The 15,815-nt window shown below is 31.1% G+C and overlaps 1 protein-coding gene across 1 annotated transcript; it reads left to right on the top strand.

Moving 5' to 3' along the window:
- Window positions 1-2,852: 2,852 nt before the first annotated feature.
- Window positions 2,853-7,709, top strand: LOC110995587 (28S rRNA (cytosine-C(5))-methyltransferase). The gene is made up of 6 exons (XM_022262811.2): window positions 2,853-3,188; window positions 3,288-3,540; window positions 4,534-4,793; window positions 5,354-5,467; window positions 5,998-6,172; window positions 6,662-7,709. The coding sequence occupies exons 1-6, from the start codon at window positions 3,066-3,068 to the stop codon at window positions 7,663-7,665; spliced, it is 1,929 nt and encodes a 642-aa protein (XP_022118503.2). The 5' UTR covers window positions 2,853-3,065; the 3' UTR covers window positions 7,666-7,709.
- Window positions 7,710-15,815: the final 8,106 nt, after the last annotated feature.

Below are 15,815 nucleotides of genomic sequence, written 5' to 3'. Positions count from 1 at the left end.
TGTTATAATATTGAATATTTACTAATTTCCAAAAAAACCATAGGAAACGAAAGATGACAGATTAAAGTCTATAGAGCCAAGTTTTATAGATTAACTTTGATTATTTACACAGTGGCAGTTGACAAGATAACAGACGTGACACCGATGACAGTAATAGGTATCGATTGATAAACATTAAACAAATTAATTTATCATTAGACTGCCTGAAGCAGAGACCGTGCAGGCCAGTGCTCCCAACTCTACCAACTTTTAAGATTTTTTTTTAAATCTACTACCTTATCTAACAATTTTTTGTTTATAAAAATTTTTAATTTTATTTTTATATTGTTTAATTTTCTTTTATGCACACAAATAGTTAAAAACAGCGCGCTTTTGCGTTCTTGACAATTGAAATATATCGATATATATCAGCCAATAAGAAACCTCGGCTTATTTATTGCGAGTTGCGACTAATGACTAACTTCAAGACTCTCATGATCATGAACTTACTATGTATTTCATCACTACATAGTATAAAAAGTCACTTTCTATGTCCTTAAGTCCCTTTGTATGCACAAATCTTTAAAACTACGATTTTGATGCGGTTTCTTTTAAATAGATAGAGTGATTCAAGAGGAAGGTTTATATACATATATATATATATATATATATAATAACATCCATTAAATAGTGGAGAATTACATTTTTTCCGCTTGCATTGCAAACGCAGGCTGAGTCCTACGAGTTTTATCAAAATAATGTCCTAAGTATTGTACACATTGAAAAGGTCTACAGAAAAGTCCGTGATGGTATATGTCTATCTCTTATGGATAACTCACATTTTTATATACAACGTAGGAGATTTTCTGTAGTGTATTTAGTATGAGCATTGCACCCGTGCGAAGCCGGGGCGGGTCGCTAGTTGATATATAAAGCGCAGCGTTAAATGTTATTAAAAAGTATTTTAGTACTATTACTCTATCTAAACATTAAAAAATAAAATGATTAGTAATGAAAGTGAAAATGATGAAAATTCTCCTCCACGAAAATTGAGAAAAATTCAATATGATCAAAAATATTCAAAATTCTGGGAAAAAGAACCAGAATATGCAGGTTGGATTAAACCTAAAGTACCTAAAGTAAAGGAAACAAATTCTTTCAATGCACAGCACGTAATTGTGATTTAAAGTGTGGTGGAGGAAAATATATTATTAATAAACATGCAAGAAGTGCAAAACATATAAATATGATCATTATAGATTATTTAATAAAAATATGTATTCTTTTAAATAATAGGGTATTATAAAACGTATAATTTATGTTTAAACATAAGATGAAAAAAAAATATTTCACTGTTATGTATAACAAAAATTAACCTACTTTTTTTTAATAAAAATTTTTTTTTATAGAATTTTAAGAACATTATGTTATATAGATCTCTTCAATCTATAATATGCTTTGATTTTTTTATGAATATTGTCCATTTTTTAATTAATATTCATTTTTTTTTCTAATATAGATAAAGTGATTACTTTTTTACGAAAAAAAATTAATTAAAAGTATCACGTCTTAGGGTAGGATTTTATATAAAACTGGAAATTATAGTTGGTAGATCTACCTACTTTTCGAATTGAAGATGGTTGGAAACTACCAACTTTTGAAATTGTATCTACCTACTCGATTAAATTCGAGTTGGTAACACTGGTGCAGGCCAAGAAAGGGAAAAAATCATTACACTTTGTTAATTAAAAACGATTAAGTAGATGATTTCATATAAAATTATATGACTCGAATCTGAATGGCGTCGAATGTGATTTGTGAACACACTTAATACTTTTTACAATTCACTACTATAATTTCTTTCGTGTATTTTTTTACAATACATTATATAAATAATATATAATACAGAAAAATGTGGATAAAAAATTGGAAATTAAGTTAATTTAAAATTATACCTTTAAAATGGCTTTGTTATATTAAATCTAGTAAGTATATGCACTTTTATTACTATGCATTAATAATTATATTTATATATTTAATAATTAATAGTAATTCATATCTTACTGTCTTACTTCCTAGTAATTCAGTTCTGGGGGCTTAGTTAAGACTCGAGATGCCTTAACACTTAACAGTAGTGTATTTAGAAAATTTGTATGGATATTTCTCGTCAAGAACTGTCGTTTACATACAAATTTAGTTTTCGACATTCTCATTATACTACTGATAAGGCATTTTGACTAAACTCCCTGGACTAGACTGCCCGGGATGGCACAGAATGGCCAAATTTACAGGCCTGGCGGATTTCAAAAGACAAACCGACCATAAAACTAGTAGCTGATCGGTTTTTATATGTTTTTCCAATTATTTATGAATAATTTTCTAAGTAACGATCAGTGAATAAAGCCTTCATTCATTTATTATATTTATACTATCTTTACTTAGTATATCCCAGGGAGGTACATATAGTACATGGAGAAAAAATGTGCCGAACCTAAATGGCGGATCCTCAACCTGTCTAACCACTAGCGGACTCAACCTGTAGACTAGCAGGCCAATTCAAACGACCGCAGAAGCTAAAGTATATAAAATTTAATGTAACCTAAGCAGCATAAGTATATAACTGGGGTATCAAGATTTAGAGTATGACGTCATCTAGTAATTGTATCGCTTCCGCCTTCAAGTATTTATCGTCATTCGATAAAAATAGTTTTTGTTATTTTTAAGCAAATTAGTAACGTAACACACACAGTAAATAAAAATACAAATAGATAGTTTCCGAAACATAACTTGCATCGTACAAAACGTAGCTGTTTCTAGACATAAAAAGTAGATAGCCGTCATTATCCAAATAGTTAGGCATTCTGTGGATGTCAATAAACTTTATTGATTGTAAAATTATAACCTGTCGTCTGTCGAGTATCGGGTCATGAATAGTTGGAAACTTTTAGGTTATTTTCAATGTTGACATTCGTCTCGTGATTACTATAGAAAATTACAAATCAAGAGTTTGGAAATAGTATTAACTACCAGAACTTTCAAATTTATTTTGAAATAGACAATAGAAATTTGTTTCTTAATAATGAACAATGTTTGAGCACTCGATAAAAGTACCAAGACATTTCAAAATATCTGCAAATATTGTAAAGAAAGTGGCCACTGAAGGTGGTAGCGTGAAAAACCTTCTATACGACAGTAAACTTCGATTTTTCGTAAGTATATTGCTGATTTTATTTATTTATATTGATTACACTTACGAATTACTGATGAAACACCTCAAACTTAAACAAAACAAATAAAAACTATTACAGAGAACTAATGTCATATATGCTCTCATAACGGAAACAATTAAACATTCTGGCGATGTAGATAAACTATTCGAAGCGACTGGTATTTTAACTAAAGAGCCACGCTTAGATCCATGGCTGGCTAAAGTAATTGCTACAGAATTAATTTTTGGCAAAAAGGAACTACCAGGCCGTAGTAAACCTGAGGAAACAATCCTTAGCTATAAAGAGCTATTTGAAAAAGTACCCCTACCAACTGTTGAAGTTAAACCTGAAGGTAATTTCCTATTTATTTATTTCAGATATAAAAACCTGCTTCCCGCTGCAACAATGGCAGAAAGCACTGAAAAGGGACCCCTTATACCAAGACATACTCAACAAGCTGCATATGCATTAGCTATATTATTTTTATACAGTATTGCAATGTTTACACTGCCTTTTGTCGCATTTTTTGGTGTTAGACATATTTTGTCAGAGTATTATCCTGTTGATACATTTATGAGGACTGTCTGGTCAGTTGTGTCTGCTGTTGTTGTAGTTAATGGTATTATATTTTTATATGCATATAAGGCATATCATGAAAAAGAATATGATGAGCATGGTAATGAAATTGATCAGCATTCTTACCCACCAGCCCAAAAAGAAGCTGAAAAAAGTTCTTTAAATTTTAAACAAGATTAACATTCCAAATTACTGTAGTATTTACAACATTAAAATAGTGCTTGAAGCTTAATAAAAAATTAAAAATATATTTGTTTCATTATCTACCAAGTTTATAACAAAATAATTTATAAGAGTATTTATTTAATAATTGAAATAAATTAGAATATTAAGTTCTTGTGTTTTTATTACATGCCATTGTTTGCGTATTGTTGTCAGGAATACTGTCCTAACTTATTATACTTATTTTCAACTGAATTTTTATTCCTTTTAATAAATTTGGTGTATTAAAATATTGACAGATCATTAAATACAAAACATATTACATGATACATTGATTACAAAAATTTCATGCACTTTTGTAGAAAAATCCTTGAAAACAACTATATCTTATGGCTGTTTTAGTTTGCTTTCTGTTTGGTCTATCAAATAAATAGAAATAATATTTTAACATTAAACTGTGTATCTTATCTTCTTCTATTATTTTTTATTAATATTTAGCATCCAATGAGTCTTTACATTTTAAGCTGTTGATGTTCGAAAATCACAATATAATATAGAATATTAATAATTTTATTTAAAAAATTTAAGTTTATGTTTCTATTTCTAGTTCGTCGGCCTAGGTATGTGAGAATCAACACTAACCTGCTCACAACATCCGATGCTATTGGGGCCTTTCAAGATGAGGGTTATAAATTCATACGATGTACATCTGGGTCTTATGATGACTACTTAAAACAAATACAGGGTTTAACAGAATATGACTTTACTCAGGACTATCATGTTAAAACAATGTTTGTATTTCATCCAAATACTAAGTTTCATGATTATGACTTGTATTTGGAAAACAAACTTATACTTCAGGATAAGGTATAGTACTATAAATATATACATACATTGTATTAATATTATAACTCCCAATTATAATTATTTGGGTCTGTTCAGTACAATCTATTTTTATTTCCAGTCAAAGAATTTGTTTTTCAATGCCAATCAATTGTTCCTTACCTTCCAATTTTGTCAAAATACCATTACTTTGAATGATTTTTAAGGAATTCAATATATTTATGTTTGTCTATTTAAATTAAAACAATTGAACTAATGTTGGTGGGTTTTAAACTCTAGGAGAAAAACAGGTGTTGCTATAGTTGCGATAGCTTATAAACAGGTCTTAATGAAGACTGAAAATTGCATAAATACTTATTAACATATTATAATTGTAGTCTAAGATTACCCTTTAAGCTGACTGTTATCAAATAACATGTTCTGGTTGTATCTGCTAGCAGTTAAAAGTTGTCAAAAGATGCTCGAAGGCTCCAAGAAAATGCTAGCCAATATCTTGGGTTATTTCAAAAACCGCTGTCTAACTCTAAATCATAAAAAAATAAACATAAATTGCTTGTCAATTGTAATTATCATTTATTTAATAGGCAACAGCACTCCCCGTACATTTACTAGCACCACCTCAAGGAAGTGTAATTCTTGACATGTGTGCTGCTCCAGGAATGAAGACAACTCAACTCGCTGCTTATATAAGGAATCAGGTAAATTTACAAAAAAATCAAATTTACAGATAAAATGAGGTATTCAAAATTTTGATATTTGTACTCGTAGATACAAATTTTTTGCTAGACTTCTATAGACATAGACACAATTATGGACTTGTTAAATTAACTTATGCGCTGTTTGGTAGCTTGATGAACATAGATATTTTCAAGAAGCTGGCATGTGCAGGTTGCACGTAGTGTTGCGCAACCAGCATAGGTATACATTGCCGTCATATAGAGACGTACTTCTAACGCGTGTACATAAGTACACAAACTCTTTTTTTTTGAGAGAGAATATCACAAATTGCAACTATTTCTCATACTAATTGTAGAACATCCCACGAGGTTATTAATACAAATTCCGGTTCATCAATGGCGTTCAGCTGCAAGTACTATCCGAACATCCTTAGAACACTGGGATATATACGATAAAACATTTACTAAAAGAAACGTAGTCTCTTTTATTTTCTTTTGGCTGTGGGTTTTAGTTTTATTTTCTTCAGGCTGTTATTTTCATATTTTTGTAGGGGAAGATATACGCAGTTGAGAGAAATGAGCAGAGATACGAAACACTCTGCGACTTTGTGAAAAAAACTGAGTCGAAATGTGTAACCACTATGCACAGGGATTCGTTGGATATTAAGAAAGGGGAATGTGATGACGTTGAGTATATTATATTGGACCCGAGCTGTTCTGGTTCTGGTGAGAACTAAAATCATTCTATAATAATTAAATTCCCATTTTAAGCCGTCAAAACCTGCTTTTGTATACCTGTTAAATTGTACCGTCAGCTATTCAACATTATATCTTTATACATTTTTATATGTGTAATTAGTATTATCAAAATGTTTGTAATTTTACTAATCTGAAAAAAGCAGTTTATCTAGGATATAATAAGGTTATATCTAGTTAAGTCTATACTGCATTCAATCTTAATTCGCTCACGTCTTTAGCAATGTTTGTGTATTTACCCACTAAAGATATCGGCTTTAGTTTTGTTACTTTTTTAAAATTTTATATCAATTTAATTTTTAGTGTATATTTATTTTAAATCTTACTACATAGTTAATGGTTCAAAATATATATTGCCGCAAAATAATCACTTTAGAAATTTACATATATTTTTTACCAGTCTTTAATAAGATAAAACAGTTTTGACAGATTTTTATAAGTTATATAAATTAATTTCAGGAATGCAACTTTCAATCCACAACTACGTCGAAGATGTAAGACTCGCGCGTCTAACCTCTTTACAGGAGAAATTCTTAAAGCACGCCATGAACTCGTTTCCTAATGCTAAAAAAATTGTCTACAGTACTTGTTCACTCTTCCCTCAAGAAAATGAAAGAGTAATTTCTAATGTTGTTAAATCATCCCGAGCGAAATGGAAGGTTTTAAATGTTAAAGAACTTCTTAAAGGAAATTGGAATAATTTTGGATCAGGAATGTACGGTGAGATGGGTACCAGATGCCTATATTCAAAACCAGATTCGGATCTAACTACTGGATTCTTTTTGGCAGTCTTAGAAAGAGATCCAAAACAGGAGAAACCTGATGATGGAACAGATAAAGAGCCTAGCAATGTGAAAAAGAAGAAAACGAAGCGTCTAGTTGAAGAGGACTCAGTGGCGGTTGAAGCTGCTTCTCCTGAATTAAATGATGGTGAATTTTCGAAAGATCGCAAAAAGAAGAAAAAGTCCAAAGAGGAATGTGAAGTACAAGGTTTACCAAGTGATAACTCAATAAAAAAGAAGAAGCACAAGGAAGCTGACTCTGAAAATAATTATAATGTAGAAGAAAATAAGCTTGACAATGAAGATAGTAAAAAGTCAAAGAAAAAAAATAAAAAGGATCGTGAAAATGACCTAGCAGAAGAAAGTAGTTTCGTTCCAGATAATAATGTAGAAGATTCCGTAGTAGAACAAAAGAAAAAGAAAAAACGTAAAAATAAAGAAAACGCAGTAGAAGAAAAAAATGAAAGCACAGATGTGAATACAAATCGAGAAAATGACTCAGCAGAAGAAATTTGTTTCGTTCCAGATAATAATGTAGAAGATTCAATAGAAGTACAAAAGAAAAAGAAAAAACGTAAAAATAAAGAAAACGCAATAGAAGAAAGAAATGTAAGCATAGACAATACAAATGGTGACAGTTGCGAACCGGTGAAAAAGAAAAAGAAGCGCAATAAAGAATGAAGTCTCTTTTATATGTTTTTAAAAATAAAATCGAATATTAAATATATTTTGTATTATTTAACAAATAAACCTTGAAGAGCTTGCGCTTTTCAAGGTAGTATATTTAGTTTCCCTCGAATAATTTAGGGAAAGCCAAGCTTTGTAAAGACGTAGTGTGTGATGTTGTGGGGGGCAATCTCTAGATCTACTGAATTGTTTTTCTATTTAAACTTTCTATTATGATAAAATTCGAGAAAAAGACCAATAGAAAGAGTTATTTAGTTTATATTAATTCGAAAACACTTTCTCGTGGTAGTCGTATTTATTTATAATTTCTAAAAAGACTGTATAAATGTATGCATACATGTTGATATGAAAAGTAATTTGGAGAAGAACAACGTTATTTACGAATGCTGCCATAACGATGAGAGATACGTTCTAGATAAATGTTGTAGTTTTTATATTATATTAAAACAACCTTAGGTTTAGGAAATTATATTTTGAATGAAGTAGGTAGGTTTTGCGTGATTCGCTTAGGTAATAGTAAATTAATTGCACTTGTTACAGAAAATACATGTAAAATGCATAATCAATCATATGGTTGATATAAACCATATTAGTTTTTAAAAACGTCTTTATTAACGCAATAATAAAACAAATAAATAAAATCGACTTCCTCTGGTAAATTAAAGGTATCGAGAACTTGGTCGTTTTCCGTTTTTGTGTTATCCTCCACCCGATGGGTCAGTTTCTACTAAAGTTGGTATAATTTGATTTGATTTCCCTTCTATAATTTACCGTGCAACTGTAATATTTTTTAGCAGGCAGATGCGATCTTACCCTTGACGAGGCCCTTTGTCCTTCGTGAAAAGTATAGGATGCGAAATTAGGTCAAATTTGTTTGGTCTAGTATTTTGTCTTATATGAGGAGAAATGCTAAAGTTAAAAATAAATCAAATTTCAGTTTTAAAATAGTTTAAATTGAAAGATTAACAGAATTAGTACAAAGATGGTACATTTTAAAATTAATGTTTGCGGTCAGCTAAGGCTAAAATATTTAATTGAAGCACAATAATCTAATGAATGGCCTTATCCTGGATTGAAAGAAAGGCAAGGGCTGAAAGCCGATCTGACTCATCGATTTCCTCAGATAGGTTTTAGTAACATTTGCAAGCCTGCAAGTGCGAGATCCCAGTCGATTGCCCTGTACGCTACCCAAAGGCTCTTAGTAGGTAATAAAAAACAAGATCCAAATATAATATGGTAGCAAATGCTTTGGTTTAATAATTGTTAGGTAATATTGCAAAACCTATAAAGTAAGTACGTTTGTAGAGTCGTTACCTTCAATTTCTTAGTCTTATTTACTTATTGGAAAGTTAACGGTAGCACGAACATGCATCGTTCGAATAAAATTCACAAATTTTAAGTAAAATCAATAAGCTGAAGTCATCAAAAACATTATTCACGAAATTTTTGTAATTTTGACCCCTCTGGTCTGAGCCCTTATGTAACGTCCTTAGTTCTACTATTAGTCCTACTATTGTTTTGCTACATGCATGTTCTATGTGGGTCTCTTGTTGCGACATCAGCGCTACGGATATTGAGGCATCGCTAGTGGGAGATTTACAAATTTTCATAGGCTGTGAGGTTGTGATTTCTACAATCCAACCAATCCATGCATCTAAAATAATTTTTGGGTTTTGATTTGAGCTCAAAATTATACACAATCTATTCATTTCACAGCCTCCTATCAGGTTTTACATGTACCTATAGGGGGAGAGGAATATATACTTTCTGCAATGTCGCTCGTTTTACTCATACAAAGTGTGAGCTGAGAGCGCAGAGGTCGATTACTGGGAAGCAAACTAGCTGTTTTACTCTAGAATATGGATCTTTGCTACACCGAATATACAATATATTCGGTGTAGCCAAGTGACAGGGGAATGCCATCGCCAAAATTTGTTGCTGACTTTTATCTGTAAAACATAAGGAATCGTCATGCCGAAACCTTTTTGAATTCTCATAGCCATGAGGTAGCAAAAATTATCGGTTCCCAAATTTGTCGCCCTAGGTTCCAGCCACATAGCTTGCTGGTAAATCCGCTACTGGGCACCGCGTCATAAAAATACTCATTATGGCTATTGTAAGTTATATACTCTGTCCCGTCAGTGACAATATTTATCAAATAAGCCTTTCGTTTCATTGGCCCATAATATATCGCAAGTTTAGGTTACGTTACACGCTATATAAACCAACACGAACAATGTCGTGTGTTCTTATTTTTAACACCCACTTCTGATATGAGCAATGTGCTTGTGTTTATAATTTTAAAATATCTTTCCCTATAAACTTTCTTAAGAAAAAAAAATGTTTTATGTTTAAAAAAAAACAACTATAATTTTTTAAAGGAATTTTTGATAAATTATGTTTTCAGTTAAATATTGTTACGAAGACGAGTTGACTGAAATGTTTCTCGATTTATTCACAGAGGCGGTTTCAGTAAGCTGAAATGTGATTTATGGCCATTTCAGGAGATTCTCTACCGCATATCAGCAAATTGTTATTGACATTAAGTTACTCTCGTTTTCAAAAATCTGATACATTTTTCAGGTAGTTTCAGGACTGGTTATACCCCTTCGATGAAGAAATATTGTAGAGTGTGAAATAAGGACGGAATGATTCACTACAGAAAAGGAAGTCTGAAAGCTTCTTGAAGCCAGACTGAACATTCTAGAACGCTGTACGACAATGTTCGAAAGTATATCGAGTACCTACGTACGTTTATTTGATTTGAATTATTTGAAAATTAACCTTTGAAAAGATCTACCTACTGCGTTTCCTATCCAATCCCCTAGCTCGTAATAATATAAACAGGCATTTATTTGCACATTACATTACCTAGCTTTCCTGTCGTTAATAATTTCACAATCAACTTTCCAGTGCCTACGACTTAACGCTTAGTAATTTGGGTCAACAAAATTATGTTTTAAACGCTTATAAATTAGAAATTCTTACATTAAACGCCATAGTCTGTAATCAGGTGTTATACATCAATACAATTTGCGCCCTTGAGCTAAATGAACGTTACTTAAGTATATTGTGAAAACTATTTTTTTTTTATAGAAAAGGGGGCAAACGGCCAGGAGGCTCACCTGATATTAAGTGATACCGCCGCCCATGGACACTCAATGCCAGAGGGCTCGCGAGTGCGTTGGCGGCCCTTTAAGAATTGGTACGCTCTTTTCTTGAAGGCCCCTTAGTCGAATTGGTTCGGAAATACTTCAGTGGGCAGCTGGTTCCACAAAGTAGTGGTGCGCGGCAAAAACTGCCTAGAAAAACGCGCAGTTATGGAACGGTGGACGCCGAGGTGATACGGGTGGAATTTCATATTCTGCCTCGATGTTCGATGATGAAACTCAGCTGCTAATTACCTGTACCTGAGTCCGAACAACTCCTCTGAACACTCTCCATGGTAAATGTGGTAGAAGATTTTACAATTTTTACAATGTTATGTTTGGGACGCGAAAATCTTGAGGACGATAACATAATTAAAGTTGTACATATTTTTTTAGAAATACATACGATGTTTTGACATGTATTAAGTATATATTTGTGTTAAATCCATATTTTCATCCGCAAATAATAATTTAAATCTGTTGCCTAGCAACGCTTCTCTTAAAACTGTGGGCGTATCCTACGGCATATCATTTAAAGTTTGAAGGGCGTGTATCTATGAGCTTTATCGTCAGCCAATCACAAACGGATGCGCAATTATTGTGACAGTTCTGTCACTTAATACCTCATATCGTTAAAAGAAGGTCAGAGAAAAATAAACGTTATTTTTATGGAGTAAGATATAGTATTGCTTAAATTTTTAAATAAGCTTCCATTATTGAACCGTCGGAGAATTAGAATTACATATTTATACACGTATAATGTAATTCCATTTCCATTTCCATGGAAATACATACCTACATATGGAAAAGCCTAGATAGACTAAGACCAGGATGAGATTGGTATACATTAAGAAAAACAATACCTATAATGTATATATTTTGTATTCTGATATAAGACTCTTAATCTATTTAAACATTTAGCTGTCGTAATTGCTAAAGAATCGTAATGTTTCTATAGAAAATTGATCTTTATTGCATAGAAAAAAGTAAAGTAATTCTAGCGTCATTCATATTACAAATTCAATTCAATACATGTATTCTATTATGTTTATAGATTTTTACTATAATATATTGTAGTATTATTTTAATATTTTACATTGTACATCTAGTGGGCCATGGTGCAGTCACATTTCTATGGTTTCATGAAGATGAATTCGTAATTAAGTACTGAACATTATCAAAATAAGCTATTACTAAAAGGTTTATGTTACCAGGTCATAAAATTAAAAAAAAAGAATTCGTAATTAGAGGTCTGCGTCATATTGCGTTCTATGTCCCCGAAACAATAAATGCAATCCAAGACTCGGAAGTAAAGTATGTAAAAGTAAGTGGGTAAATAGAATGGCCAATTATGTTTCGAAGGTTATATACTATATAGGTATTTGAGTTTTATAATTTATGGTAATTCGTTAAGTAATTTACGTTACACTGGCAAAAAGGTTACACGTCGACTATGAAATATTTTCCAAACTATTTAATGACTGAAAATAACGTAATTGTTGTTTTGTGTGCTTGTGGTAGTTAAATGTGTATTTGGAATTTCAAATTAGGTATTTCCTGTGTTTATGTTACAACAAAAGAATGAATTAGCAACGTTTCTATCGTTGGAAAGTTAGGAGTCTTTCTTTGGAACGAAACTGTTACCCATGGTTTTTAACAACAATAACTTTATTGTTGTAAACACACATACATATTATACTAGACATTAAAATAAAACTCCTTAAAATAGTTTTACTTAATCACGCATCTCCATTTGCTACGTATCTGACATATTTTCTTGGCTACACATAAAGGAATGCAACATTATTCTAAGAATATATACGCAAATAAATGGCATTATTTATATACCTACCTAGACCATGAAAATTACGAGTACCTATAATAATTTCATTTCAAATCCGAAAATCGTTTTTTTAATTTTTTTGTTTATTTTGTCATCGTAATTATATCTTAACAACTACTACTAATGCGATAGAATACCTGCACCGATTATCCTAAATAAAAAACCATAAAACATTTTTTGACATATGTCAGACTGATCACTTACTTGTCTATGAAATCAAAATTATCAAAGAGACGGATGCAATCTGAGCCCAAGACCAATTGAGGGTTGTAGCGCCACTATTTAATCATTATTAAGATACTGTTATTAAACGGATTAAAATATGGTCGCCATATCGTTCTTCGAAGAGCGACAGGGACCACTGTAGTTCTTAGATACTTAAAAGCGAGTTTTACTTATTTGGGTAAATTCAAAATGATGGTTATGTATCATTAGGTGTCTACGAAAATAGCGCGAGCGTGTGAACTTGTTAATTACACTTTGATATCTGCGTGTATCTAGGTAGTACTTTAAAGTTTAAAGTGGGTGATTCCTCTGCGTTGAAACAGCTTCTGCACTGGCTGTCGCGCGGATATTTATAAGGGAGACAGTGTATCCGATTTTGACATTAATTCTTCCAACAGATGTATACAAAAAAGAGGAAATTCGGTAAACTATATACATATAATATAATATAATATAATATAATATAATATAATATAATATAATATAATATAATATAATATAATATAATATAATATAATATAATATAATATAATATAATATAATATAATATAATATAATATAATATAATATAATATAATATAATATAATATAATATAATATAATATAATATAATATAATATAATAGCCTTTTTATCGGACATGACAGCGTATTCTTTTTTTTTATTTTTTTTTGAGGGTTTCGGTCTAATTCCCCACGGGGGCCATATTATGTATACGTTATCAAAACTCTTTAGAAATGTAACCCTTTTTTACTTTTTAAATTTGCATTGCGTCAATTCTACTAAGAAACAGCCAAGTCTTGCTAGTCACTCGCGTGCCTCCTATCACATTTATACAAGCCTATTGCGACACTGATTCCACAAATGTTCGTGGTTCATATTTAATCAATCATTTTAAGCACTAAAAGTCCCCAAATTATGTAGCTACCCCATTAGTATGCCCCATTAGTGAAAATTATTGTTTTGTTGACCCACGATAACGAGACCCACATACGGCACCGGTACTCTGCAACTTCCAACAGTGAAGTCAAAGTCGCCACATCAGCGCTACAGATATTGAGAGAAGTGCATACAAAAACACGCAATTGGCATAGCTAGTTAGTGACAGATTACCAACGCATGCTTATAACTAATTGTAATAAAATACGTGTTGACTTGAAATAGATTTGATCAAATAATTAGTTAATGTTGAATCGAATCGTTTATCTAAATAAATAAATTGTACCTAGCCCTTAGTTTAAAAGCACCATCTCAGGCTTGTGATGAAACTGTAACACCTATATCTATCTATATCTCGACGTATTTATATGTTTATATGGTATTTGATATTATTTAATTAAGTCAATATTTTGAGGGAGTTTTAGGTACCTAGGTTAGCGAGAGACTAATATAATTTTTAACATTCTCGTATTCATATTTTTACTGGCGTCGCAACCCCACCGTAATTTCATGTTAGTTATAAGCCTATATTTTAAACCATAAAAGTCAATAGTTACCCAGTTTCAAACAAAGTTTTTTATTTAAACATATCCATACAATAAACCGCCATCAAACTTAATTCCCGTATCTTAATAACTAATATAGTGTCCTTTAGTAAATTTCATTGAATACATGAAAATTACATTGTAGTCGTTTTTAAAATAATCACTATAAAAAGTACATGCAATAAACTTAAAAGTAAAAGTAACTAAAGAAATACGAATTAAAAGTAATTATAAGAAATCAAATTAAAAGTAATTGTGTCTCACATATCCTCTTAACTTCGATTTGAATGAATTGAAATAAGTAATATTCTTTATATTTGTGGGTAGTTTATTATACAGTTGTGCGCTTTTGTAGGTAAACATTTTTTTAGTAGGTAGTTTGAACGTATTTAAGGTAATGCAAGATAACTTATTCGACCCGTATTTCTATTTTTTTGTTATTTCAGTGACCTTTCTATATTTCTTTATTCCTTATTATTCCTATGAAATTCCATTAGGCAGAGTTTTAGGTATTGCCATAACCTAATTAGAATATTGATTATCGTGTCCTGTAGCCTACCGTTGAAGACCTTCTGAACTGGACACGAAAATAAATATCTCGGAAAATTCATTGGAAAAACTGAGTACATTGAACTTTCCTTGCATAAATTTACAACGTCTTTATTTATAGATACAGGTTTATTTATTTATGTATAAAAATATAGATCTGTCCCGGTGTTTAACATTATATTAAACTTAAAATGTTAAACACCAAAAATATTACAAATATCGAATGATAACTAAATTGTTTTTACCACTCGAATTCTGGTCATGTTAAAGAATAAATAATCTTTTATAGAATAAAATTTATTATGATTAAATGTCTAAATAATATATTGTATAACTTTTGAATAACTATTATCATTAATAATGACAGTTTTCTTATAGTCCAACAAATCCCCTTAAGATTAAAAAATAATTTGCAGGCCGTCTTGCGGGACCAACACCTTATTAAAAAAAAGAAACAGACACAGGAATGTACCATATAGTCTAGGTCCCTCACGCAAGCATCACGAGAAATAGTACCTAAATTACCTATTACTTGCAACGGCAGACATAGTTTAGTGAAATGTAGTGTTAGTATATTATTATATTATAACAAATAACTAAACAAACCTATGTTTCACATAAAGTTTAAATTATGACGTCGCAAGTAAAATCTCTACCTTTAATTAAATTTTACTTTGACTTAATGAGAAAATTGAAAACTTGAGGCGTTATATTTGAGTGAGGTAATTATATGAAAACGGTTACTAGAAACAATACACTAAAGGCATTTTATATCTTAAAATGTATGGAATTTCAATAGCTATAGGATTTCGTGTCAAATGTAGGTCCTGCCATAATCACGCACTCCTCCACCCCCCGTCCACAATGCCAGCGGTCACTCGATCCCCTTCACAAA

The sequence above is a fragment of the Pieris rapae genome, chromosome 8 (genome assembly GCF_905147795.1).
Source record: "Pieris rapae chromosome 8, ilPieRapa1.1, whole genome shotgun sequence".
NCBI classification, from domain to species: Eukaryota; Metazoa; Arthropoda; class Insecta; order Lepidoptera; family Pieridae; genus Pieris; species Pieris rapae.
This window is presented reverse-complemented; position numbering and strand designations above follow the sequence as displayed.

Excerpts from the sequence above, each read along its gene's own strand:
- LOC110995587 (XM_022262811.2), top strand. The coding sequence starts at position 3,066 with ATGTTTGAGCACTCGATAAAAGTACCAAGACATTTCAAAATATCTGCA. Across the intron at positions 3,541-4,533 it reads TGTTGAAGTTAAACCTGAAG|TTCGTCGGCCTAGGTATGTG; the intron begins GTAATTTCCTAT and ends TTCTATTTCTAG. Across the intron at positions 5,468-5,997 it reads CTGCTTATATAAGGAATCAG|GGGAAGATATACGCAGTTGA; the intron begins GTAAATTTACAA and ends ATATTTTTGTAG.